The sequence below is a fragment of the Lucilia cuprina genome, chromosome 5 (assembly GCF_022045245.1).
Source record: "Lucilia cuprina isolate Lc7/37 chromosome 5, ASM2204524v1, whole genome shotgun sequence".
In the NCBI taxonomy this organism is placed as follows: domain Eukaryota; kingdom Metazoa; phylum Arthropoda; class Insecta; order Diptera; family Calliphoridae; genus Lucilia; species Lucilia cuprina.
This window is the reverse complement of record NC_060953.1, coordinates 19,820,686-19,846,652: the sequence shown is the minus strand read 5'-3', so window position 1 is coordinate 19,846,652 and position 25,967 is coordinate 19,820,686. Positions and strand designations below refer to the sequence as shown.

The following is a 25,967-nucleotide window of genomic DNA, read 5'->3' as shown; positions in this document are numbered from 1 at the left end:
TCTTTATTCCTTATTTTGTTTTTTATTAATTTAATTTTCTCAAAATGTTTAAAATTTTTATTCTTAACTATTCAGCTGATGCAATAAAATAATAATGTATAATTTTTGTCATACTTTTAAAAAATAAAATTTTTATTAGACTTTTTTAATTTGGTTTAATTTAGACTTAAAGTAGATTTTAGCAAAAAAACCTATAAATATATGTATTATATATTTTGCAATATATATTTACACGAGAGAGATAGAGAGAGAGTATGTGATAAAGGGAGATAGAAAACGGGTGTATAAATCTATATAACATACATATATAAAGAGAATTATAGAGAGAGAGGGGGGTGGGGGAGTGGGAAGGAAAGTTATTTTTTTCTTGTCATTTTTGATAAAAATAAGTAAAGTGTATAAATTCAATTCTACACTATAAAATAGAAGTAAAATTTAAGTCGGCAAGACTTATTCCTAAAAGATCTTTCTACAAACTACATTTTACGACGAATTAAATATTTTTAATGTTTTACAACTTTTTTGTTACTTTTTGTAAAAATCTAAAGCTTCTAAAAATTTTGGTTGCATTTTGCATTTTTTTTCTTTTGTTTTTATGTTATTTTCTTTTAATATAAATAAGAAACCCCAATTTTATTTTTTTATTGTAATACTCAGCACACTTCATAGTCTTCTTAGTGGTTGTTTCAATAGGGATTGAATTTGTTTCGAGCTTTTTCGGGTTCGGCACTGCCATCCGAATTATGATTTCGAAAACGTGATGAAGCAAAAGTTTTGGTGCGATGAACACCAGTGGTTTGGACTGGTGGACCACCCAGTGTGGCCAGACCCCCTAATAAATCGGACAGACTACCGAGAGCGGTAAGACTTGTAAGGGCATTAAGTGCTCCTGGTTTGGCCAGTAATTGGGCCAGTGGTATGGCTGAAGCTAATGAGCTGGCAGCTGCTGCTAAAGGATTTGTTAGTGGTGTTGGTGTGGTGTTTGATGTTGATGTTGTAGATGATGTATTGTTTGAGTTCAAAACACTCGTTGTTGTGTTTATTGGGGATGATGATGATGTTGTTGTGTTAGTGTTATTGCTATTCGAAATATTGTTACTTAATGTGGATGTTGTTGTGTTTATATTATTTGTGTTTGTTGGATTAGTGTTGCTGTTGCTACTATTGATTTGCCCTCCGTTTGTTGCGGCAGTGGTACCATTAACTGTTGTTGCACTATTTGCCTCTTGGAGATTTGCCTTCTGCAATTCGACGCTGTAAAAAGGGATAAATAGAGAGAGAGAAAGAGAAAAGGAAAATAGGATATTGTTGTTTTTTTTTTTCTTGTTTTTTTATGGTGATGATAAGGTTTAATTTGTAGTGATGGTTAATTTTCATTTTTTTATTATATATCACTGACAATGATTTTGTGGAATTGAGTTGAGGTTTTCATTTTGATACATTTTGAATTATATCAATCAAATGTTTTATTATTTTATATTAATTTTAAGTTTCTCTCAAAAGGTTAAGGAGGGATTTTTGGTGGATATTTAGGGATTTTTATACAGATATTATTTGAAATTATTGCAAAAGCGTTCTTTTTGCAATAGAAAATAATGTTTGCTGTAAGTAAAACTTATTTGAATGCAAATACAATAAAAGTTTATAAGTTACGTAAACCCATTTTTTATAATATCGAACTACATAAAATGATGTAATGAGATTAAAAATATTTATTAGATTCTTTTGTGGTAAAGACCCTGAGTAACTGCTGTAAAATTTAAACATTTTTATATATTTTAAATGTGCAACAGCAATTTGAACACAAAATATAACATTTTCTAGCTTTATTAAAATTATATTTGAATTTACGAAAAAAAAATAATAATAATAAAACGTGTATGTATTAGTAAAAAAATCAAATTTGTTAGCTTAGAGAATTGCTTTTATGCTAAAGCTAATATTATTTGAATGGATTTTCAACTTATTTTGATCTTGTTCTGGAACTTGATCTCGAAAAACTGAGTAATGTTTTAAAATATAGATTTAATTCTTCTAATTTAGTATTAGAAAATTAAAGTTTTTGCATATTTTTTGTAAAACTATTCTGTTTTGATGACCAAGTTTAAAAATTGTACGACTTCTTCAGGATGAGTCCACTGGACAAAGTTAAGTAGCGTTTGCTAGTCTGTTGAATATGAATATTGTGTGCACTTGATCACAAACAAAAATTTCTTTTCGCTTTTTGAATATTTCTTATCTTTATAATTCAATTAAAAATTAAGTGAAATGAATAATAAAGAGTTATTATTAAAACATTTAGAATGGGTTTCTGATTTGACATCATGTTTGAGTTAATGAGAAAACCCCTGAATAAAGAATATTATGTATATACACAAGAGCTATTTAAGATAATCCCTATCTAAATACAATCAAATATTTTATAATGTTAAAACTCATGGTAAAGTGTTTTTGAGATATTAAAATATTTATTTAACCTTATATATGTAACAAGCCCAATAAAACCACTTCAAAAATAATAATAAAAAAAATAAATTAAAATAACTGGTATAAATTTTTAATCTATTTGCATTCAAATAAGTTAACAAAATAGGATTTTCTCTTCTAAATGGATTATATATAGTTGTGTATGTTTAAAAACTAGGAATTACTAAGGATTAGAACGTCGTTTATCTCCAATTACCATTAATTAGAAGTTTCGCGATGGTGGTTTGTTGGTGTAGGTTGGTTGATTGGTTGGTAGTCTGCTATTAGAGAGTCGTGACTTAAAAAAAACAATCAATCCCCTTTTTTATATTGTCATTTGTTTTGTAATTGATAACACGTTTATAAGTAAATAGATTTACAATAAAACTTAAAACTAACCAATATAGAAGAAGAAGTTTAACATATAATTTGTTTTTTAAGGTGGTGAATACAATTGCAATTATTACGTACGATATTTATTTAATATGTATATATATTATATGTATATATCAAATATTCAATCAATCAATTAAACAGTCAACGTTTATAAATATTAATTTATTTATTGCTTGTTTTTATTTAGTTGAAGTTTTTGATTACAAATACAAAATTTGTATTTAAAGATATTTTAATTTTACTTTTATTGGTTTTTTTCTTTTTTTTATTAAAAAAAACAATGAAGGCGGACATGTGGGGGTTAGATGGGAAAATAACTTGGAAATGGAATTTATATACCATTAGGAGTATATAACAAAAAATAAGGGGTTATTTTTTAAAATTTTTGAGTAAACGATGAGATTTTTTTAATGTGAATAAAAATATATAAGTTTTGCTTTTATATATTAAAAAGAAAATGCATTTTGTATATAAATTAAGAGAAAAAAATGAACGCTTACATATACAAAAAGTTTTATAAAGTTTTAACTATTTATTTAAAGAAAACAAAGATCCTCCTCTCCTTTTATGATGGAAATACTTTTAATTGTTTCACTTTTTTAAAAATGTTTCATTAATTTAAAACAAATTTGTCCATTTGTTTCAATTCAAATCAATTCGACAAAATTGCACAACTACAACTACAGTATTATTATTGTTTATATTAATTAAATGACAATTAGAATTAGTTACAAAAAAAGAAAAATAAATACACACACTTACAATAAAAAGAAGACACAGAAATAGTTGTTATACATATTTTTTTATTAGGACCAACATTATGGACATATAAACGTAAAGTGTGATGAACGAACAAGTAACAGAAAACAAAAGAATAAAAAGACATTGACGAAAACTTACCTCATATTGATTAAGTATTGTGCCAAGGCTACAGAATCTGGATTGCCACTGATGGTGATGGTGCGATCGGTGTTGCCACCTTCACGTTCTTCACAATTCGAAATGCGTATCATTGCACCAGAAATCTGACGTATTTCGGCAATTTTGGTACCACCTTTGCCAATAATGCAACCGATCAAATCGTTTGAAACAGTCATTTCATGCTGTTGCTGCTGAGCACGATTTGTATTTGCGGTACGCAACTGTGAACCAGCTAGAGCAGCCAAAGCTGCTTTTTTAAAGAGAAAACAAAATTATTGTGTAATTTACTGGAAATTCTATATATTCTTAAATACCAACCTGTGGGATTAAGACCGCCAGTATTAGCCGGTGCCATACCGGCTAAACCTAATGCTGCCAAACTAGCCAACGGATTTTTAGCCACCTGTATAAATACAATATAAATAGTAAATGTTATTAAAACAAATTCAACTGAAACATATCAATTTTAAAGTATATTAAACCAAAAACAAATCAAACGAAAACAAAATAATTAATAAAAAAAAGAACACAGAAATTACAACAATAAAAATAGATAATAAAAATGCAATTTCAATTTACAGCATGTACATTTCCAGTTTTACAAAACAACGTATGGATACAAAGTGGTTAAATTTAATTTCGATACACAATTCATTAATTTATTAAAAATGACCCAGTTTTAGTTTTATATAAACTAAACCACTTTGTCTTTTCAAATATTTTGGCGATCCAATAGTAAAAGAAATTATATATAAAAAAACATTAAATAAAGAAATTGTTAAAAAATAAAAAAATATATGTTTTAAAGACGTACTAAGTTTAATTGTGTGTGATTGTATTATTTTGCGTGTATTTAATGAAAAAAGTGTAGAGAGTTGAGTTTGGCAATATGTATAAATGATAGTAGATTGGTTAAAGGAACAGGAAAAGTAGGAAATTTGCAAACTGCGGTGGTGGTATGGAGCTGGGTTGACTTTCACAAGCTGGAAACTGCATTAATACATACTAGTAGTAGATCACAATTATGTACAAGTATGTGTTGAGAGGAAATAAAAAAAACATCATCTAGAGAGATGAAACAAAAGTGGATAGAATGGAAGTGGAGAGATAGAAATTCGAGGGCCATTTGAAAGGATTTTCATTTGTACACCAATTACCTACAGCATTTTTTTCATTTTATATGTTTTCTATTTTTTTTTATTTTCATTTATATTATGTTTCTATGTGTGTTTTTCTAGAAAATTGTGTATTTTATTTATATTTCTTTAATCATTATTAATGAACATGCAAAATAATTGAACAAAAAAGTAGCAGGCATTTCAAAATTGACAATAATTTGAGTTTAAAAAGAATGCATTTTTAACATTTCGTACTTAAAAATAATTGATGTAGAAACTTGAAAAAGAAAAAAATTAAAAATTACTATGAAAGGCCAAGAAAATCGTTAATAATGTAATAATTGCAAATAATTTTGAATTCGATGAAAAATGGATGGAATTGAATAGCTTAACAATTTTCCTAAGTAGGAATATTTTAATAAAAATATATTTGTCCAATTCACAATAGATGTTGTATGGTTGTATCGTAGCAGTTTTCGTCGTAATTTTTTTATTATTGATTTGTTTTTGTTTTAAACAAATTTTATTTTAATTTTTTATGGCACTTAGACCTGGTTCACACTAGAAAACATTTTTTTTGGGTAACTTTTAATTTTTGTGTGTTAGAGAAAGAAATATTAACCATCTCTTTTCTCACACACAAAATCGAAAGTTTCTCAACAAAAGTTTCCCAGTGTGCACCAGGTCTTAACGATACAATGACTCGACATATTGTGAATTTAACAACTGTTTTTCAAATAAATATTTTTAACTTGATCAAAAGAAGCATACGGACAGACTGATATAACTATATGGACTTCGTTAGATATAAGGATTTAGAATATAATATTTGATTACAGAAATTACAATATCGATTCTTGTTGCTTCAATGGACCAATTCTCAAAGAGTGGTCAATGTTTTATGCAACTATTTTAATATAGCTTTATAATAATATTTTCAAAAGAATGGGTTGCATTAAACCCTGAGTTTAAGAAAATGAATTTATAAGAGATTTAAACTTTAATGTATTAGGCTTTCTGGATGAGTTTTAATATGATGAGATGGGTTTGTGTCTACTATTTGGGGACTTTCACCAAAACGCGATTCAATTTTTACAATTTCTGATATCTTTAGACTGAATGAAAGTTAGAAAAGTAAATGTGGTAAAATAAGTTTTTTATTTTTAACGATTTTCTTTTAGTCTTTACAAGAGTTTCTCATAATATAAATAAATCAATTAAAAGAAAATAAAAACAAATTCGTGACAAGGCTAACATTGTACTAATGTGTTACAATTATTTGTTGCAACATTTTAAACGCAGGGCCTTAAAGTATTTAGCTAAGGGTAGTAGTAGGAAGGGGAATACACAACACTAAAACCAAACTATTTTTTTTTTTGTTTACTTTTTACACACACAATGGGAAGACTCATTACATTTTTACTTTAGTCGTTAAATGTGGAAAGGAAACACAAAAATAAAATTGCATTTCATAAATTAATAAATATTCCTGGTTTTATGTGGTATTCATAAAAATAATCAAGCATTTGAAATTACCGAACAATAAAGTAGGGGTTTGTGAGTGGGGCTAAAGGGGGGTGGTACTTTATTATTACAGGGTACAGGGGGTAGAAAAAACAAAAATTAATGCAATGCTTTCAAACAATTTCGTTCAACCAAAACTCACATCGGGCAATTGCTGTAGGTGATGGTGTGCTGGTACTGCTCCTGGTAAATGTGCGCCCTTTAATAAAGGATCCGTTAAACCCGATATACCAGCATGTAGACCACCGGTAGCCAAAGCAAGTGGAAATACTGGACAGGTCTAAAGAGGTGTATAGTTGTATATAGATTGATTTTTTTTAATTGCAAGTGTAATAAATAGAAGTGTCGTTATCGTTAAACAAATTAAACAAAAAAATAAGAAATAATGAAGTATAGTAGAGTAGAGTTCAGTAGAATAGATTTAATTTAAAGTTGTAAAGTAAAGATGTGTTAAATTTTTGATTTGTTTTGTTGTTGTTGATGTAGAATTGATTTTTATTTTTTATTGTGTTTCGAACACAGTTTTAGGTGAGTTTGTTACAAAAAAAAGAAAAATTATATAAAACAATTAAAAAAAGTTTAGATAAAGATATTTACAACAATTTATTATTTATGTAGGTATTGCAACAAAAATTAAATTATATATTTTATAAACCACAAATAAAATAATTAATGTTAAATAACAATTTTTATATATGTTCAATTATTTATAATGGTATGGAAGCTAGTTTATTTTACTTTTCAATATTTCATATTAACTTATTTATATGCAATTCTTTGAAAAGTATCAGATAATTATAAAATTGTTTCATATGCTTTAATTAAAAAATTTCATTGAATTTCAAAATTTGTTTCTTTTGTAAGATTTTATTAGAAGATTATTATCTTTATATTTATTTTAAAATAACTTATTGGAAGGCATTGATCATCACATTTCTAAAAGTTAAAAATAAGCTACCAATTCTAAAACAGCTGCAACCAGAACTATTTTATATTCCAGAAGAGCAACCTAGAAACTAGCTATATCTCCATTACTTGATTAAGTCGAAATAGTTTACAAAGAATTAGTTCTTTGGCTCAGCTATGCATTTGTACTGCACTAGTTCAGAAAATGAAATCAAATGAAATAGAAAAGTCCATGAAAACGTTTATATTTATATAGGAAATTAAACAACGCGTTAGTAGCTCCAATCTCTTTAAAAATAAAGATTGTTAATAATGGAAGTAGTACCAAAAATGTTCTAAAGAATGTGTGTGTTTAAATTAGAATTAATTTAATTACCTTTTTGAAATACAACAAGAAATTACTGATTGAAACAAAATTTCCAGAAACATTTCATATAACTAAAGATTTCAAAGAATCATTTTCGAAAGTGATAATTTTGAACGCCAAAATAATATTAAAATTTATTAAAAATTAATTGACCTAAATCGTGGTATTATGAACGGCCACTTTTGTTAGTCTATCATTGACAGACTAGCAACTAAAAAATTTTAACAAACAATAACAAATATGGATAAAAATTGTTCATTAAAGTGAAATTTGTGATAAATATAAAATTAATTCAGAAATGAATAAAAGTGTCACGGACCCATTAAATTACCCTAATATAGAAATAAAATATATTTTTCACATTTATTGTTTTAAAAAACATTTCAAAACAAAAAATTTCTAGTTGCGTATTGGCAAATTTGCAGTTGTGGGATGCAAGTTGCTGAGATTCGTTTACTATCGATATTCGACCCATAAGTTAATTTTATTTATTTGAACAGTTCAGAGCCTGTATTTTAAAAATATTAACACGTTGAGGTATGCATATGATGTCTATAGACATCTAGCATTGGGGCTCATAGATTCAAATAGCGTCCTTTGCCGGTTTTTTAACATATTAATTTCACTATAAATCGGAGTATAATAAACTTTTGTTTTTATTTTCAACATTATTTTCATTTTTTATCTTATTTGTTATAATAAGAATAAAATAATATAGTTTCACTATATCACCAAGATTCTGGTAGATATTAGGTTAGAACTCGTGGCATTTAATTAAGTATTCGAATTTCTCAAAAATTAAATGCCTTCAACATCTTTTGAGTGTGCGTCAACATGTTAAGTTACGTCTTAATGGTTTACCAGAGAAATATTGTATAAAAAACATACATAATAAACCATGCATAAGCTATTGGAAACTTTATGATTACGGAAAAGTTTATTCATTCCTTATTCATTTGAAAATAATCTCGAATACTAAAGCTACGTTCACACCTATCAAATATTTGACGAAAATAATGTGACCCCTGAAAAATCGATTCTTTGATTAATATATATTTATTTTCACAAACCTAAGATATCAGATCAGTTTAGAAAGTCTTAATTATTTGTTTCAAAGTTATTTGCAATTACAAAAATCATGCAGAATCAAATTAAATTTCCAAAAAATAGTGGTTACGTCTTTTTCGTCAAATATTTAATAGGTCTGAATGTACCTAAATTCCAAAGGGATTATGCGCAAATGTTTAACGCATTCGTTTAATAAAACTTTATGAATATGAACCGGTTTTTAATATAAATCATAAAGTCAAGCACAAAATTAAAGAAACATAAAGCTAAAATATAAATCTATTAATTATTAAATTAAAGTAAATTGTATTAAATAATTTCAATTATATGATATGTACAACATCCACCATTTTAGAGTGTTTTTAGGTCGTTCAACACTCTAGTTATTAAAATAAATACAATATTATAAAATTAGGTGTAATTAGGATTTGATTTGCATTAATTATAATTTTATTTTAAACAAAAAACTAGCATTGTTTGGAAAATCGTAACCACTAAATGATTTCCAATAAGTGCACATTTTTCGGAACAAATTGCTACTTTTGAAAAAAGTCTGTTTAATAAATGGACTAATTCTAATTTGTATCATTTTTTCATTTAATCTATTTCACTTTCTTTATATTTTACATTTGAAGTTTGTAAGATTAATAGCATCCTACATTACACAAAGTGATGTAACGATCCCCGACAATTGAATCTTCGCTACGGAACGAAACGAGTCATATTCTGCCAAAGACTGTCAACTCAGCGACAGTTGTATAAAGCGAAAGTTGTTTTCCCAGGAAAGAATAATCGGCCTCAGTCGAACTGTTACAACAACACATTTTAATACGTTTCCATGACAATCGGTTCTTCGCACCGAAACAATTTCAACGACCAAGGATTGTTAAGTTAGCCACAAAGTCTTTACAGGTGTCGCTGCTACATTAACAACAAAAAATGTTGTTAAAAAATAGACAAAAATTCGGTAAGACCTTGGGGTAACGTAAAGATACCATTCAGAAGAATATAAAATTATTTAATATTCTAAAGTAAAAAAAACATACTTTTTTATCTAAATTTTTTGTACTTGATAAAAATTGTATCCGAACTTCGTTTACATTTTGCTTCGATATTCATTTATGAAAATGTGATCAAGTGTTTAAAATCACATCTGCAATACTTTTCCAAGATTTGCAAGAATATTTTTCTTACTATTAATGAAAGAATTCATAGCGTTAGGTAAAGGCTCTTCTTCGACTAAAGGAATAGTACACAACTTGCATATTGTTTCATAAAATAATCACAACTAAGCTTTTTCATCAATTAGGATATTGTGTTTTAGTATAAATAAGATTGCAATTATTTATTTCTTTGAAATTATTGATTCCATAGACATTAATTTCGATAACAAAGGTGGAGGATATACAAACATATATACATAATAGGTACATACTTAAAACTTTTCCTATAAATGTAATAAGTTTAGTTTAAATGATGGTTGTAGGACGTAAGTAAATTTTTATTCTTAACTTGGCGAGATGATAAAACGATATGAGTTTTGGAGTTAAATATATATTAATTTAATTATTCTTATTTTGCTTTATTTTAAGGGAACAAAAGAAACAAAAGAGAGAAAGATATAGATAGAGAGAAAGAGAGCAAGATATATGTGAGGGCTCGGGCAGGGAAATTTGAATTGAGTTGATTTGATTTAAAATTATTAATTAATATGTATAAAGTTCACATTGAATTAAGTTTGTAGTATTCCTTATTGAATGGTGGTATTATGGTGGTATGGTAAAGTAAAGTAAGTATGCTGCGGTCTGGTATTGTTTGTTATGCTAAGTAAACGTTCTAATTGGAAACCACAAATTAAATTAAAACAATTGAAATTAAAATAAAAACTATAATTAATCTTGTAGTAGATAGATACATTACAGTATTATTGGCTATTACACAAAAGTAAGTGACCATTAACTTTTATTTGGGGGACATTTAATTGTGTGTGTGTGTGAGTGGGTGTTTGATTGAATTTTGTTTGTTTATTAATTTAGATTTTTATTGATTTATTATGACATTGAAACAATACTTTTTTTAACACCATATTCTATAAGAAATGTTAAATAGGAGGAGTTGGTTGTTGTTTTCATGGGAGGATTTTTTCTTGTTGAAATCTTAAAAGGACATAATATAATATCGAGAGAAAGATATATAGAGGATAATATAAATATATTCGTATGTTACCATATATATATAATTGTGATTTTTAACAACAATACTGAATGGTTGGTTGGTTCTGTTTGATTTGGTTTGGTAGTGGCGTTTTGGTGGAAGAGTGAATACAGATTATTTTTGTTTATTTGTTTGTTTTATAATTTAAACTAAGTAATTTTTAATTACAAGAAATTTTGCAAGTGTAAAATGATGATAGACCTACTTTTAACAACTGCTCACGAGCCCTCTCATCCTAGCGTAAAAATGTTGCCCATTTTTTACTTAATTCCTACGAGTATTTTAAGCTCACAGTATATGAAGCTGTCAGTGGAAGTAGCAGTAGTAGTAGAGTAGTAGTAGTTGAGTGGTAGTAGTAGTAGAGTAGTTAAAGCCTTAAGATTGTGTGTTTCTTTTTTACTTTTTTATTTTCTTAATAACATATTTTCATTTAATCAATCAAGCCTTTTTATGCTCTCAGCCGATCAAAGGAACTCATTACAGTGTAGAGTTTATAACACATAGAGAGTAGAGTAGTGGAGACCTTCGTATGTCTTCAAATATTTTGTTACACGTTAATATTAAAAATGTTTTCATTTCATTATTTAACTTTTTTTTCAATATTACTCTTTTTCTTTTTTATAATTATTGTAAACTTAACCTAAGAGAAAAAGTGCAAAATACATATTAAAAAAATATATAAGAATTTAACTAAAACAAAAAAAAATAATTGTAATCAGTACATCAACAATAACAAAAACAACAAAACTGTTATGTTGAGGAAGAGAACGGTTGGTTGGTTGGTTGGTTGGTTGAGGAGGTAAAAACTATAATAAATACTATTATTGAAGTATTTCTAACTATAACCAAACTAGAAATTTTAAGTGAATGCTTTTCTTTGTGGATATTAGAGGATATTGGTTGGTTGATTTGTTTTGGTTTATAGAAGAGGGTAGATCATCGCTAGGTTTCCCCACGATTGTAAAATAAAATACACATATGACCAATTAACACAAAATTTTTAAGAGAAATGAAAGATTTATTTTTGATACCATAAATTTAATTGTTATTATTTTAAAATATTTTCGCTCAAAAACTTTATAATAATTGGCAAAGCTTAGTATGTGTAGCATTAGAACAAAATATTTAAAGTAATTTTCAGGTAAATTTTAAAATACATAAACAAAAATGTTTTAGTATAATACGATAAGGATAATGAGATGGAAGTGGTAGTGACGGTGGTGGTAGTGGGCAGTTTATTAAATATATAGTGATATGAAAAAGCATTCAAAAATAATAAAAAGGAAAAGAGAAAAAATAAAATGTGGTTTATATACGCAACACAAACATTAATCGAGAGATGTATGTAGAGAGAGAGAAGTAGAATAAATGTATACGGCATCTTATATAAAAATAAGCCAAAGTTGTAGAAGTAGTAGTAGAGTATAGTAGTATAAAGTAGTAAAAAAATTACTTTACTGACTGACTGGAAAAGAGGTTACAAAAAAAGGAAATATTTTCATGCTAAATTACCTCTTGTGCGGGTACAGCATAATTGCCCTGTATGGTGAATGCTTGTCCATTAGCCAAAATGACAGGTCCTGACACTTGTGGTTTTGGCCTATAAGGGATGGTAGCACCCCTAGGAGGCGACTGTAAACAAATAAAAAAAGAGAATTAAATGGCATTTTAATGTTGTTTAAAAAGTGATTAAAAGTAAATATTAACAAAATAAAAAAAGGAAGAAAAACGCAAAAGCTACATACCTCCAACATAACGAGACAAATTTGATAGATGCATTGAGTTATTTGTTCAGCAGTACCACTTAAGGTAACGGCACGTTCAGTTGAATTTGGTAACATTTCACTAGCCACCTGAATAGAGCAGCCTGTTGTCTGACGTATTTCCTTAATTTTTGAACCACTTTTGCCTTGAAGTAAAATTTTAATGAAAAACGACATTTATGTATGTATTTTTAATAACTGTCTCTCAATAACAAGATAATTAAAAGAAAAAATAATAATAAAATAGTCGATGTAGTATTATGGACAACTTACCAATTAACGATCCACATTGACTGGCAGGCACAATCAAGCGTATGGGTATTTGTGTTTTACCACCTTTACCAACATCATTATTAAATTGAGAGCACCACTTGAGAGGAAAAGTAAATAGAAGATTAATATTATTATTAAATAACGTATATAAGTTTTACTTATAATACAAACCTCTTCAAATTTCTTGGTGATTAAGGTAAATGCCGAATAGATTGCACTGGTTGTACCAGACACCGTTACAATACGCTCCGGACAAGAACCATCGGATATATTGATTTTTGCCCCCGACTATAAAAAAATTTAACGTTAGTAATCGTTTTTGAATGGGGCTATATATATGCGTATGTAAGCGATTATAATAATACAAACCTCTTCACGAAACCTATTAACAATTTCTCCTTTTTTGCCGATAATACTGCCAACTTCCTAAAATTTAAAATAATAAAAAAAATGCATATTAGAGTGAGTTTTTAGAAGTAATTAAAAAATGTAATATTTAAGTTAGTGGTAGGTTAGTGTTCTATCTGGTAGACCGGAAGTGGTGGGTTCGAATCCTACCTCGGGCACTGGTTAAGGAGAGCACAACAGGTCCTATAGAGGCTTAGATGTATTTCTTCGGATTTGATGTACAGTGCACTCGCGGTAACGTGAACACCGTCTAACGTGAACACCGCCTAACGTGAACAATATGTTTTTTACATTGACTACTCTGTAACGTGAACAAACACAGAAAGCTCTATAACGTGAACATTTTTTCACAGTATATGTTTTCTAAGCATGTAGACAATATTGAAATACATTCATTAAATTCGAATTTTTAAATTTTGGGAATCCCCTTATATAAATGAGTGTATATCCCCTAAATTATTTTGTTTGTATGGCCAAGAAATTTGAAGTTAGTTTCTTATGAGAAATGAATCAGTCGGCATGAGTGTAAAAAATTGAAATGTTTGCAATTAAAAGAAGGCAGACATTTTTAGATAGTTTTCAAAAAGGACTAGTTTAGCAAAAAAGTATAATGTCGCTAAGTCAACAATATGCAGTATTAAAAAGAAAAAAAAATTATTTAAATGGATTTTAATAAAATTTTAGTTTTATATTTTAATGATATAAATAATAATAAAAGAATATCACGCTCAAGCGTATAAATTAAAATCTGATATTTTTTTCATTAAATTTGACAATCGCTAACGTGAACAATTTCGCTAACATGAACTCCCTTGGTGTTAATTAGTTCACGTTACCGCTAGTGCACTGTATATATGTACATCCTACTTTTAAACTAAGTTTTGATTTCACCAAAGATTAAGATTTTAAGTTAGAATTTATATTTATGTTAGAATTTACTTATTTCAACATATCCGGAGTCATATTTGTAATGTATCGGAAACATTTGCTGCTAGTATTAGATTTTTTAATATATGTGGAATTTAAGTTGTAGTTATATCACTAAATCAGATGTTATCATTTTAATAAATATATTTTTACTAGAATTCAGGTTATGACCTCAATATATACAGTCAAATGTGATGGAACTAGGAAAATATGTTATGGGAGGGAATATAGAAAGAGCAGATATTTTGGACATTCGATATTAACAAGAATGGCTTTTGTTAAAGAACATTCGAGAATCAATTTTCAATTTGATTCTGCAACAATCTTAAATATTTTAGTATTGAAAATCTGTACGGCGAAAACTACCCAATATGTTAACGTTAAAAGAATTGTAAAAAATGTTCTATTGAAATTGTCTTTATTTTTAAAGTAAACTAAACATTCATATCTGTTCTGTAAATCGATTCGTTTTCAAAACCGAGAAGCTTCTAAAATGGAATTTGATGTTCTGTAAATCGAATTTTTATTTGAACATAAAATTCAAAAATATTTACATAGCATTTATATTAAGTTACAATTGTATTAAAAAAAAGTAGTAAAGTATAGTCGGGCATGGCCGACCATATAATACCCTACACCATGAGTATATTTTTAATATTTTTACTTTTTATAAAGAAACTTTTATGTTGCATATTATTCCAAAATATTTAAGCAATTTTTTGATAAAAAAAACTAAAATTTCTAAATGTAAAGCCTCATTTAGAAATTTTAGTTTTTTTATAGATCAAATATGGGCCGATCCTCGGTAAATTTAGGAAAAGGATATATTTTTAAATAACAGTTAGTTTTGTTGAGTTTCATTGCGATACAAATAGTTACAAGTCAATTTTAGACGTTTAAGACATTTTTTGAAGGGGGGTTTGTAAGGGGTCTAGGGACAAATAAGGGTCGATCCTTACGAAGATCTGCAGTGTCATTTATTCTTATATAAAACTTATTTGTGCCAATTTTTAGAGTGATAATAGAATATTTGACGTAATTATGGCATAAAAAATTCAAATTGGGAGGTACGGTTGTATGGGGGCTAGGTGAAATAATAGACCGATTTCAACCATTTTCAAAAACATGCTTGGTGCAAATTTCATCAAATTATCTTGAAAATTGCGGCATGTACATTGCGCACAAGGTTTACATGGACAGCCAGCCAGCCGGACAGACGGACGGACGACGGACATGTCTTAATCGACTCAAAAAATGATTCTGAATCGATCGGTACACTTTAAGGTAGTTATTGGACCAATATTTTCGTATGTTACAAACATCAGCACAAACGTATAATACCCTCCCCACTTAATTTATTAGAAGAAAATTAAATTCGATTTACTTTCGACTAGATTTGTGTACTCAGTTTGAAAACGAAAAAAAAAATTGTGAGAATTTGGTTTGAACGAGAAATTTTTAGTCGGATTCGGTTTACAGAACAGACAGGATTTTTCTGAAAAAGTCTTTATCATTGAAGCTTTGATATTACTAAACAGAATAGACTTATGAAATTATTTTGCACAAAAGTGTAAATTTTCTGACAAACTTTTTTATCACTCCAAATATGGAAGAGGAATGAAAAAAATGAAGTCATTAAAAATTGCAACCTGAAAATTGATTTTTTTCGAAAGCATGTATGTATGTAAATAATTAAAATGTTCATTCTCAGCATTCATCCATTAACAGCAATCACTTCTTGCAGTTTTCATCTTTTGACTGTTTGTGTTTTCTTAACTTCGTGGGAACAATAATCACTGTTTGAGTGTTATGAAAAAATGTAACCTTTTAATAAGTTTCACGATGAAGAAAGAACAATTTTGCTTTTGCATCTGACAATGACACATGGTGATACATTTTTTTCTTTTCATATTTTATTTTCAGGTTTTTTTTCTTCATCATATTTTTGTGTATGTTTGCGTTTGATATGTAGACAACGACACATGTGTTGTTAATCTGTTGTTGCAACAATTGCATTGCAAATAAATCATTTAATTTTTCTTTCTCTAGTACGAATTGCATGTCATGATGCATTCGTTTGTATCAGTAGAATCTGTATCCGTCTGTTAGTCCATTATTTTTGCTGTTGTAAAAGTGCAACAAAAACAAAAAAATATATACATACAAACAAAAAACAAGATGAAGAAGCGACAAAAAGAATTAATGCAATTTAACTGAAAAATATCATGTGCATATGAAAAAAATAACAAATAAGAATATTGCACGACAATGTAAATTGAATTTCAACTGATTAACAACAAGTGTAGCTTTAAAGTAATACCTTGTAGTTTACATTGGCAGTCCAGAGCCAGTCTAACCATGTGATTACGTACATAAAAATTACATACATATGTATATGTTCTAGGGGGATATCAAACTATTATTAATGCATGTTGCTAAACTACAATCTAACAATCGACTCTTTAAAGATTGCTTTGGGAAGGGTCAAATAATTGCATATATTTAAAATCGCTTAAACCAAAATTTAGACAACTTTGGGAAAAGGATACATTCGCTCTTTGTGAACTGTTGGGTAGTATATATGTATCTGACCATATACGCATGTATTCGTGTGCAACTTGCATATTAGACCTATCCTTCATATATAATTAGCTTGCAAAAGTTTAAATACGGTTTCAAAAAATTATTTATTAAAAAAAATCAAAATTTAACTATCAATCTATTTTTTCATGGGTTCTTAAATATTGCTCGTCTATTCCCAAATTATTTTTTAAGGACAGATCTATTACACAAACAAAACAGAGTGTATAGATGTCGGTCTCACTATATTGTAGGTTTGACAATGAATGGTGCGAAAGAGGTTGTTATTTTTTTAAGCAAAAAGTCACCATCAGTTTTTTTTTTAATTCCCTCTGGCATACAAAAATTTACAAATATTTTTCAGACATAATACAATTATGAATTTCTTTATGCATTTGTATTTTTTTCTGTTTCATTTACAATTTCATCTTTCTTTGCTTAACAAAAATCTCAACACTATACAAAACTTAATAATGAGTTCTAATGTAGATTAGAAAGTATCTACATTATGCAAAAAGAATTTCGAATACGATTCAATCATATCTACTACTGGAAATTCGTTTAACATTTTACTAGGAATTTTAATTGAAACTACTTTTATTTTAAAATTATAAAAATTTACATACAGTGAATCAACTAAGTTGTTTGCCTACCTTTTTTAAGAATTTTGTTTTTTTGTTCATATATAAAATTCAAAACAAAAAAGGTAAAAATTCAATTTATGTTTTCCAAATGAAAATAGAGATTGTGTAGAATGGGAAAACCAAGAAAAAATATTAAAATAAAAATTTTGGTGCATTTTATTATTTTTCATCAGAATTTGCACGTCAATAAAGTATTTTGCATATTGAAAATTCTAGTTGGGATTATTTTTTAATTGCTTTTTGGAATTTATTGTTTTATTGTTAAAAGGACACGTTTTAAGATTGTAATTTTCAAAAATCATATCCTCATTGTGTGAAACTGTCTAGTTAATTGCGTTAAAAATGTTTAAAGGGAAATAATGAGGCAATTCTAATATAAAAAATTAGTTTAGATTTTAAGAACAAGTGCAAATCAATAAAATTCAATTACGAGATGTTTAATCAATTAAAAAAATATAAAATATAGAAATTTATGAAATAAAACAAAGAATTATTTAAAAAAACACATTGTATTTAAGAAAAAACCATTGAAGTCCTCATTTATCTTCTCCAAAGTCCATATACGAACTTAAAAGAACGCTATGTTTAAATTTAGACCTCTCAATAGACCTTAGTTTGCTTTGAAACAATATAAAGCGAACTATCGTGTGGTATGGGAAAAATGCTAAGGTCCATAAAATAAAGCATTCAAAATATGAGGTAGAAAATCAAGATTTTAGTATGTAATAGTTCTATAGTGATATACGGTGATATCCCCATACTTAGAGTGGCTAGGATGGTACTTAGTGTTAGCTTTATGGAATAAAAACCAATATTATACAATTCTAAAAAAAATCACACAGTACTCCCCAAATAGATGAGGTTTCCATAGTGTTTTTGTTTATTAATACAAAATGACCAAAACCCAGATTATTTTGTTATAATATGTAGTTTTATACCCCACTAAACATTTATTTTAGGTCCAAATCCACTGATTTTGCTAGTATATCTTATTACTTATTATTTTCGAAATTAACGAAACGATAGATTTCATGTTAAGTCAAATATTGATAAATTCTTATAGGTATATAGGATAATAAATCGGTTAAAGATTGTGCAAATTTTATTCGTTAATTAATATCACGTTTTTCCTGTTTTTGGTAGAAAATTAAAATAAAAGATATTCTTTAAAAAACACAGCGAACAAATCGCTTAACTTTGAAAAAAAATAATTGTTTACACAAAGTTTTTTCTTAAAATTTATAAAATTTTACATACGCAAATTACTTAATTGATTCGCTGTACTTTCGTTCACACCCATCAAATAATTGCCAATAATGTAAAATTTTCTGATGGAATTTTATAAACAATGAAGAGCTGTTGCATACAGAATCAATTATTGTGAATGAATAGTACACAGCAAGTTCACGATAGAATTTTTCCCTTCGAGTTGAATAAAATTTCAAGGAAACAAAAATTTTTCTTCGATTGACGATAGAAGTGGTTATCTAATGGAATAAAAACTCACATTTTAGTATCTAATCTGTGCTAATATCGCAATATCAAATTCAAAACTAGTTTATGTTGTATTAAAAATTACTTCCAAATACATTACCTGTTCCTTTAAATTATCTTTACATATTTTAATGATAGGTTATTTCATGATACTAAACATCATCTATATAACAACACCAGTATTTTACAAAAACTTGAGACATGTACCATAAATCCTAAATAAGTACATTGCCAATGTTGTTTTTGTTACTGTTACACTTGGAGTGTATTTCAATAATTGTGAAAATGTGTCAATCCAATGTTTAACCGGTGGGAGATCATTTTGCATATTTGCGTAAAGTTGTATGTTGTATATGAGACAACATCCTTAGTTTGTAACTAAAACTATCTAAACATGTTTATCAAACGTATACAAATGAAGTTCATGTTTTGAGATGCAAATTTTAACATCTTCTACATATTAGATTTTAAAATTAGTTTATTAGTGTGTTATCTTTTTAAATGTTAATCATTTCCTGTGGATTTTTTCCTTTAAATTGCATCAATAACATAATTTGGCTATTAAAATTAAATTGGTTTTTTAGTTAGTAATTGTTTCTAATTTAAGTAGTATCTCCCTTTGTAATGTATGTTTTTGAATTATATTGAACTGCTTGAAACAACTTCATTGAAATTTTCTCAAGTTAAATTGTATACAATTTAACTTTAATTCGTAATTGTATTACCCATTTTCATATGAGAAATGCTTATTTATCGTAAATTTTGAACTAACAATATGCCTTAGTATTAACCGAAATTTCCAACAATAATAATTATTTCTTAGTTTTACACGGTCACCAATAATTCAAACAGATACATTTTACATTAACTACATATTTTATCATTATCTTCTTGTAACAATCAACCAATCAAACAGTCACTGTATTAACTACTTCTAGTGGTTCAGTGTTCCAATTTAATGTTGTTTTCTTTGCATCTTCTCTCATCTTTTACACTTTTGTTAATTATATGAAAATTGAATTATTCGTATAGTTTTGTTAATTAGTTTCTGTTGAGTACAAGTTTAGTTTGTCGTTTTTTCGTTATTTTTGCAAAATGAAAAAAGAGTAAGACAAAATAAATGGAAAATGCACTTCAATTGAAGATGTAATTGTTTTTCTTCTTGTTGAACTTTTGACTTCACTTTATATTATCTATGTTTTTGTTCGTTTCGAGGTTCTGCCAGGAAAATTCACACAAAGGTGTTAGTATTGTCGACATTAGTTTAATTTAATTTACACGACACTTTGTAAGTAAAAAGTAGATTTTTGTAAATTTTAAATTGTTGTTTTAAATTCTTTTAAATTGTTGCTAAGACTTGAGAGATTTTTAGACGATTAAAGAATATATATAAGTAAAAGATAAAACAAATTTTATAAAGCAGACTTTATGAAGTTTGGGGTAAGAAATTTATATGAATTAATTTTCAATGCTATACTAATATTTGATATTAATGCCATTTTCTGAACGCAGTTCACATAGTAGTTATATATGTGGATATAAAAATCAGAGTTCTTAACGTAAATAACTGATCCACTTCTTGCCGAGTGATTTCAAAGAAGTATAACCCTGAGTACAATATGTATGATCTGATTTTATTCAACTTTTCAATTCGTTCTATATATTCTGGGTTTTTATTACATTATAAAACAAAATAGCCTGTCTGGAGGAGAAAATTTTCCACAACAGTTTCAATGTCCACAGTTGATAAAAATTATCTCCCTTTATTTAAGTAAACTTCATGACTTTGATGAGTTTTTATTAGACCTAGAGCCCTTCATATTCATATTAACAAATCATTATCGTGTTATCAACCATTTTAGTCATGGTATGAGTAGGTAAGTGTAGGTAAATAGTTAGAGTGAAGCTAACTCGCTATTCATCAAATAAGCGCGGCTTATAGTGGCCATTCAAAGTCAGACAATGGTCATTCTCATCATCCTCATTTTTGCAACTTCTACAGAAGACATTATAGGGAATGTTCATGCGCTTCTACAAAAGAATGACCTGCTCGGTAGTAAACGTAAAATCCCTGTCAATGACAAAGATCTAGCGTTAACATTAAGTGACCAAGTAAGGAAGCCTGGCTGTCGAATAGGTGGATGTTGAGAATAATATTTGTACAGTTAATGCCGAATAAGTGCTTACAGCACGAGACTAGAGTATCAGAGTCCCCTTTAGCACTATCTCGTTAAGTGATATACGACACTCAAAAACCAATATAGATCTAGTGCAGACACCTTAGAATCCTTATCGCGGTTATAAAAATTTTCGGAAAAAATATTCACTTATTCCTTTAGATCCTTTATATCCTATTACAATTCATTTATTTATGCGCAGTAAAAAATGTAAATACTTATGATCAAAAATATTGAAATAAAAAAGACACAAAAATTATAAAATCTAGATATTATTAAAAATTTAAATATTTGTACTAATTATAATAACAAGATGATAAGTAATTTTTTTGGTGACCACAAACTATACACTAATATGCATTCATATGAACATGTAAATATGTATTTTGTTAGTGTTTTTTACATGTTCATATATATATTTATTAAGGTGTTTTTGTATGATATTTTCAGTTGAAAAAATTTTGAGAAGTATCAGTACCGCATCGGGACTTTTGTATATTTTGGACTCTTGACCCTAAAACGATATCGATCTGTCTAATGCATCACTATAGAAAGATGAATTTTTACCAATATATATTCTCTATTGATTAGCAAATTTTGATATTGATCGGTTATGTAGCTTGTAAAGAAATAAATGTAAATTGTAAAGAAACAAAAAACCGCCCTAATGTATACTCGTGTGTATATGCAGATAAATATTGGTCTAGTTGTTTGCTTGTAAAATGTTAAAATTTATTAGAGTCCTCATCAAAATTTAATTAAAGTCAAAAATTGTTTGTTAAAATAATGTTGTGTGTTTTTTTTATATTCTTGTATTGTTGTTGTTGCAATATTTATCTTAATGTACATCGACAGGTGGATTTGTGGCAATAACTCAACACAAACAAATGTTTTTCTATTTTTTTGTTTCTAATTTAAAATCCCCACTGAATTCCGTTAAAGGTGAGAACGAATAAACGAGCAAAGTCGAAAGTAAAATGGTGAATATGAATATGAGCGGGGCGAAGGGATGACGACTAGATGTGTGACGAGCAACAGCAATATTTGTTGCAAAAAGTTTTTGTCATTGTAGTTCTTCTCTGTTGCATTGCAATATTGTCGCGAGGTGAGATAATGCCGTTGCCCTGCACTACGATGCTACACTGCTGCATCATTATCTGCACTAGAAGCACACCACCAATTGCAATTCAACATGAACAAAAAACAAAAATTCAACCATATTATTACATGAAGCGTAAAAATTGGCAAAATAACGTAAAATACTTTTACAACAAAGTACAAAATAACGATGCCACCGCGATATATCTTTCTTCTTGCATTTTAACAGTCTGAACTGAATAACTGAAATTTACGTAGGTTGTTTTAATTCTTGATTTAAATTCTTTGGAAGTATTTAATAACTTATTACTTTAACAAACAAAAAGAAAAACTGAATTTTAAATTTAAATAATGCGAGGGCCTTACTTTAATAAAACCGAGCTGTTGACTATTTTAATTTATTAACAAAAAATTATAAATTTTAAGAAAAGCATTATAAAATATTTCCTTTGACTTATTGCTCAAGCCTCGTTGCAGTTGTTTTTATGTTGACGAGATTTTCGATTAGAAATTAAATAGAAATTGTGTACTTTTTGGCATTTATTCAAAAAAATCTTAGGGTAAAAATATCATTAATATATAAATGAAAATAAAAATATTGTAAATATAGGGAACGTTAAAGGTAGAGAAGGTGGGTAGGAGGGGTATATTCTGCAAAAGAGTACCCATTTTTTATGTTTTTAAGTACTATTTTATATACAGACATACATATGTGTATGTTATAATACTATTTTAAGTTTACTTTTTTGTATTTTAATTTTGAATTTGTACTTTTTATGCAAATTTGTTTAGTTCGATTAGTGTGACTAATGCAGTAAGTCCACATTTTAAAGTATATATGTCGTCTTGTTTTCGACGTTAACATGTACAGTAGGGGGAATCGAACATATTTTTAATGTGCAATTTACAGGAGTGGCGGTTCCCGAGAACCAAGAGAGGCCGGGAAACAAAATTAATTAATATGAGAAGCTTTTCTTCGTATCGAAAACTGCTTTAAACCGTATAATATAAACAATGTACCCTTGAAATTTTCATCACCCTTGAAGGGAAAATTGCTATCGTGAACTTGTCGTTAACATTTTATTCACAATAAGTGATTTTGTTTGTAACAGCTGTTCTTTGTTTACCAAATTTCAATACAAAATTTCACAACATGGGATTTTTTTTACGTTAAAAATGTAGGTGAACGAAAAAAGTGAAAAAGGAGCGTCAATTTTAATAGGATATTTTAATACGATAGGGGTGATATGAAGTTATAAGTATGATTTTCAATTTTCGAAGAATACACAAAACTTTGTAGTGTCATATATGATTTATAAATGGGTTGATTTATTTTAAAAATTTCGATTGTATTACCAATTGAATTACTTTATAAGTTTAAATTCAAACTTATTATACACTTTCCATTAAGGTTCCTTAATAACACTACATTCTCAACACTTTATTGTCTATTTGAGTTTGATATTGGCCACACTGTATAGACTATATATAATTATTTTAAATTTAAAAGTAAACAAAATATATTTTTAATTTTAAAATATGTATTTAAAGTTAAAAATTAAACTAAATAATTAAATATGTAATTATATTATTTCTCTAATTAATATTTTTCTTTGAACTTTATAATGCATTTTTTAAAGCTATTTTTAGATGATTTTATTTTTATTTTATTCAATAACACAAAATACAAATTAATGTAAATTTTATTCTTTTATTAACCTTTTAGTAAAAATGCTTTACAAACATAGAATATTTAATATAAAAAGCAATTTTCTTCTTAGGTAAAATAGTATACTCGCCGGTATAATACTTTTTAAAATAAATATAAAAAAAAACGTCTACATAAATGGTTAATTAAACAAATATAAAAAAAAGTGCTTGCAATAAGTAAACTGACATTATACTAAAATTAAATGCTGTAAATAAAATTTAAATGAATCTCGTCATTATTCTGTTATACAAACTATTATAAAATTGATGTTTATGTTTTTGTAGTTTTCGAATTAGTTGTTGTAAATAACGTTCTTTCTACTTGAAAAATTTAATTAAATAGCAGAAATAGAATAAAAGAAAGTTAAAGAAAATTGGAAAATTGTTTTTGGTAATAAGTTAAAAAAAAAATAAATTTATTTCTTCACTGCCAAATTAAAAGTTTAAGTTTGGGTTATTTTAATATTCTACTGCGTAAAAATAGAATATTTAAGATTTATTAAGTGTTTTCGGTTATATTTGAACGCTTTTCGCAAGCAAGATTAATGGTTATAAACACGATTTACTGAATACAATACCAAGATTTATGTATATATTTTCGAAGAAATTCTAGATCTTATAGTGGACCAAAATATGTACAGTATCTCTCATAAGTATTGCAATTTAGGTATACTATGAAAAGAAACCAAATTTAATAAATTTTATGCCTGCAAAATAAATAAATAAATTTGTTATATTATCTAGTCAGTCCTTGGGCTTCATATCACACTTTTAAAAATTTATATTTACTTAATATAATTAAGCTTTTTTCAAAGTCCATAAAAATATCTCACAAAAGTCTTCGAATTTTTCTTGAATTATCTATAGTATTGAACCTATAAACACGAAATTTAGAATGTAGGACCTTGACAAGGTAAGAACTTTTTGGTACTTTTTTGTTCTACAAAAGGTACTTTTTGAATTTTCTATAATATTGAACTTAGAAACATAAAATTAAGTATGTAGAGCCAGGATTAGGCTAGAACACATAAAAGGGGACTTTTTGGTACTTTTTTATTCTACAAAAGATATTTTTTGAATTTTCTATAATATTGAACCTAGAAACATGAAATTTAGCACGTAGAGCCTGGACTAGGTAAGAACAAACAAAAAGGGACTTTTTGGTACTTTTCCGTTCTACAAAAGGTACTTTTTGAATTTTATATAATATTGAACCTAGAAACATTAAATTAAGTATGTATAGCCCAATATTTGTAATTTTTTCTCCTTTTTTCCAGAGATAAATCCAAAATTCGATATTGGAACTTAATAGACCCCTTGGGGTATCTAAAAATACTATTTTTTGTTACAAGAATCTGTACTTAAAAGTTCCAATATATATTTATGGTATCATTCTTCTGTAGCTAATTCAACTTAAGTCCATTTTTATAATATTAAGGTAAAACATTTTCGGGGAAAGTTGTCTGGTATGTATTTTTTTAGATATCAGCTTTTATAGATTTTAAATTTTCAGTATATTGTAGAAGTATACAATTCCAAAACATGTCTCGAAGAAACGCCATTTAATATAGTAGAATCATTCATTTTATAATCAATGCATTAAAGGCTGAATGTTTCCATATCATTATGGTCTAACTCCAAAATATTAATATTTGGTTAAATATTATTCACGATGATCTACTGTAGAGGATGACGTTTTGTTAAGGCATGTTTTGGAGTTGTATTCCGCTACAATGTCGGGGAAATTGAATATATATCTTAAGCACTTTTTCGTTCGATATTTTAAAGCAAAGTTGGCTAGTATATATTCATGTAGATATTAACATGAATATATACTAGGCAACTTTGCTTTAAAATATTGAACGGAAAGGGCTTAAGATCCAGATAATTCAATTAGGAACAGAAGAACGATC

The 25,967-nt window shown here is 27.4% G+C and overlaps 1 protein-coding gene across 1 annotated transcript in view; it reads right to left on the bottom strand.

Annotated features, from left to right (window-relative positions):
• Window positions 1-373: 373 nt before the first annotated feature.
• The window catches only part of LOC111683811 (poly(rC)-binding protein 3), a 55,729-nt gene continuing 30,135 nt past the window's right edge, over window positions 374-25,967 (bottom strand). The window contains 8 exon segments of the mRNA XM_023445920.2: window positions 374-1,254; window positions 3,763-4,039; window positions 4,042-4,186; window positions 12,493-12,612; window positions 12,726-12,889; window positions 13,017-13,113; window positions 13,188-13,304; window positions 13,386-13,442. Of these exon segments, the coding sequence (XP_023301688.2) occupies window positions 687-1,254; window positions 3,763-4,039; window positions 4,042-4,186; window positions 12,493-12,612; window positions 12,726-12,889; window positions 13,017-13,113; window positions 13,188-13,304; window positions 13,386-13,442 (1,545 nt within the window). The 3' untranslated portion in view covers window positions 374-686.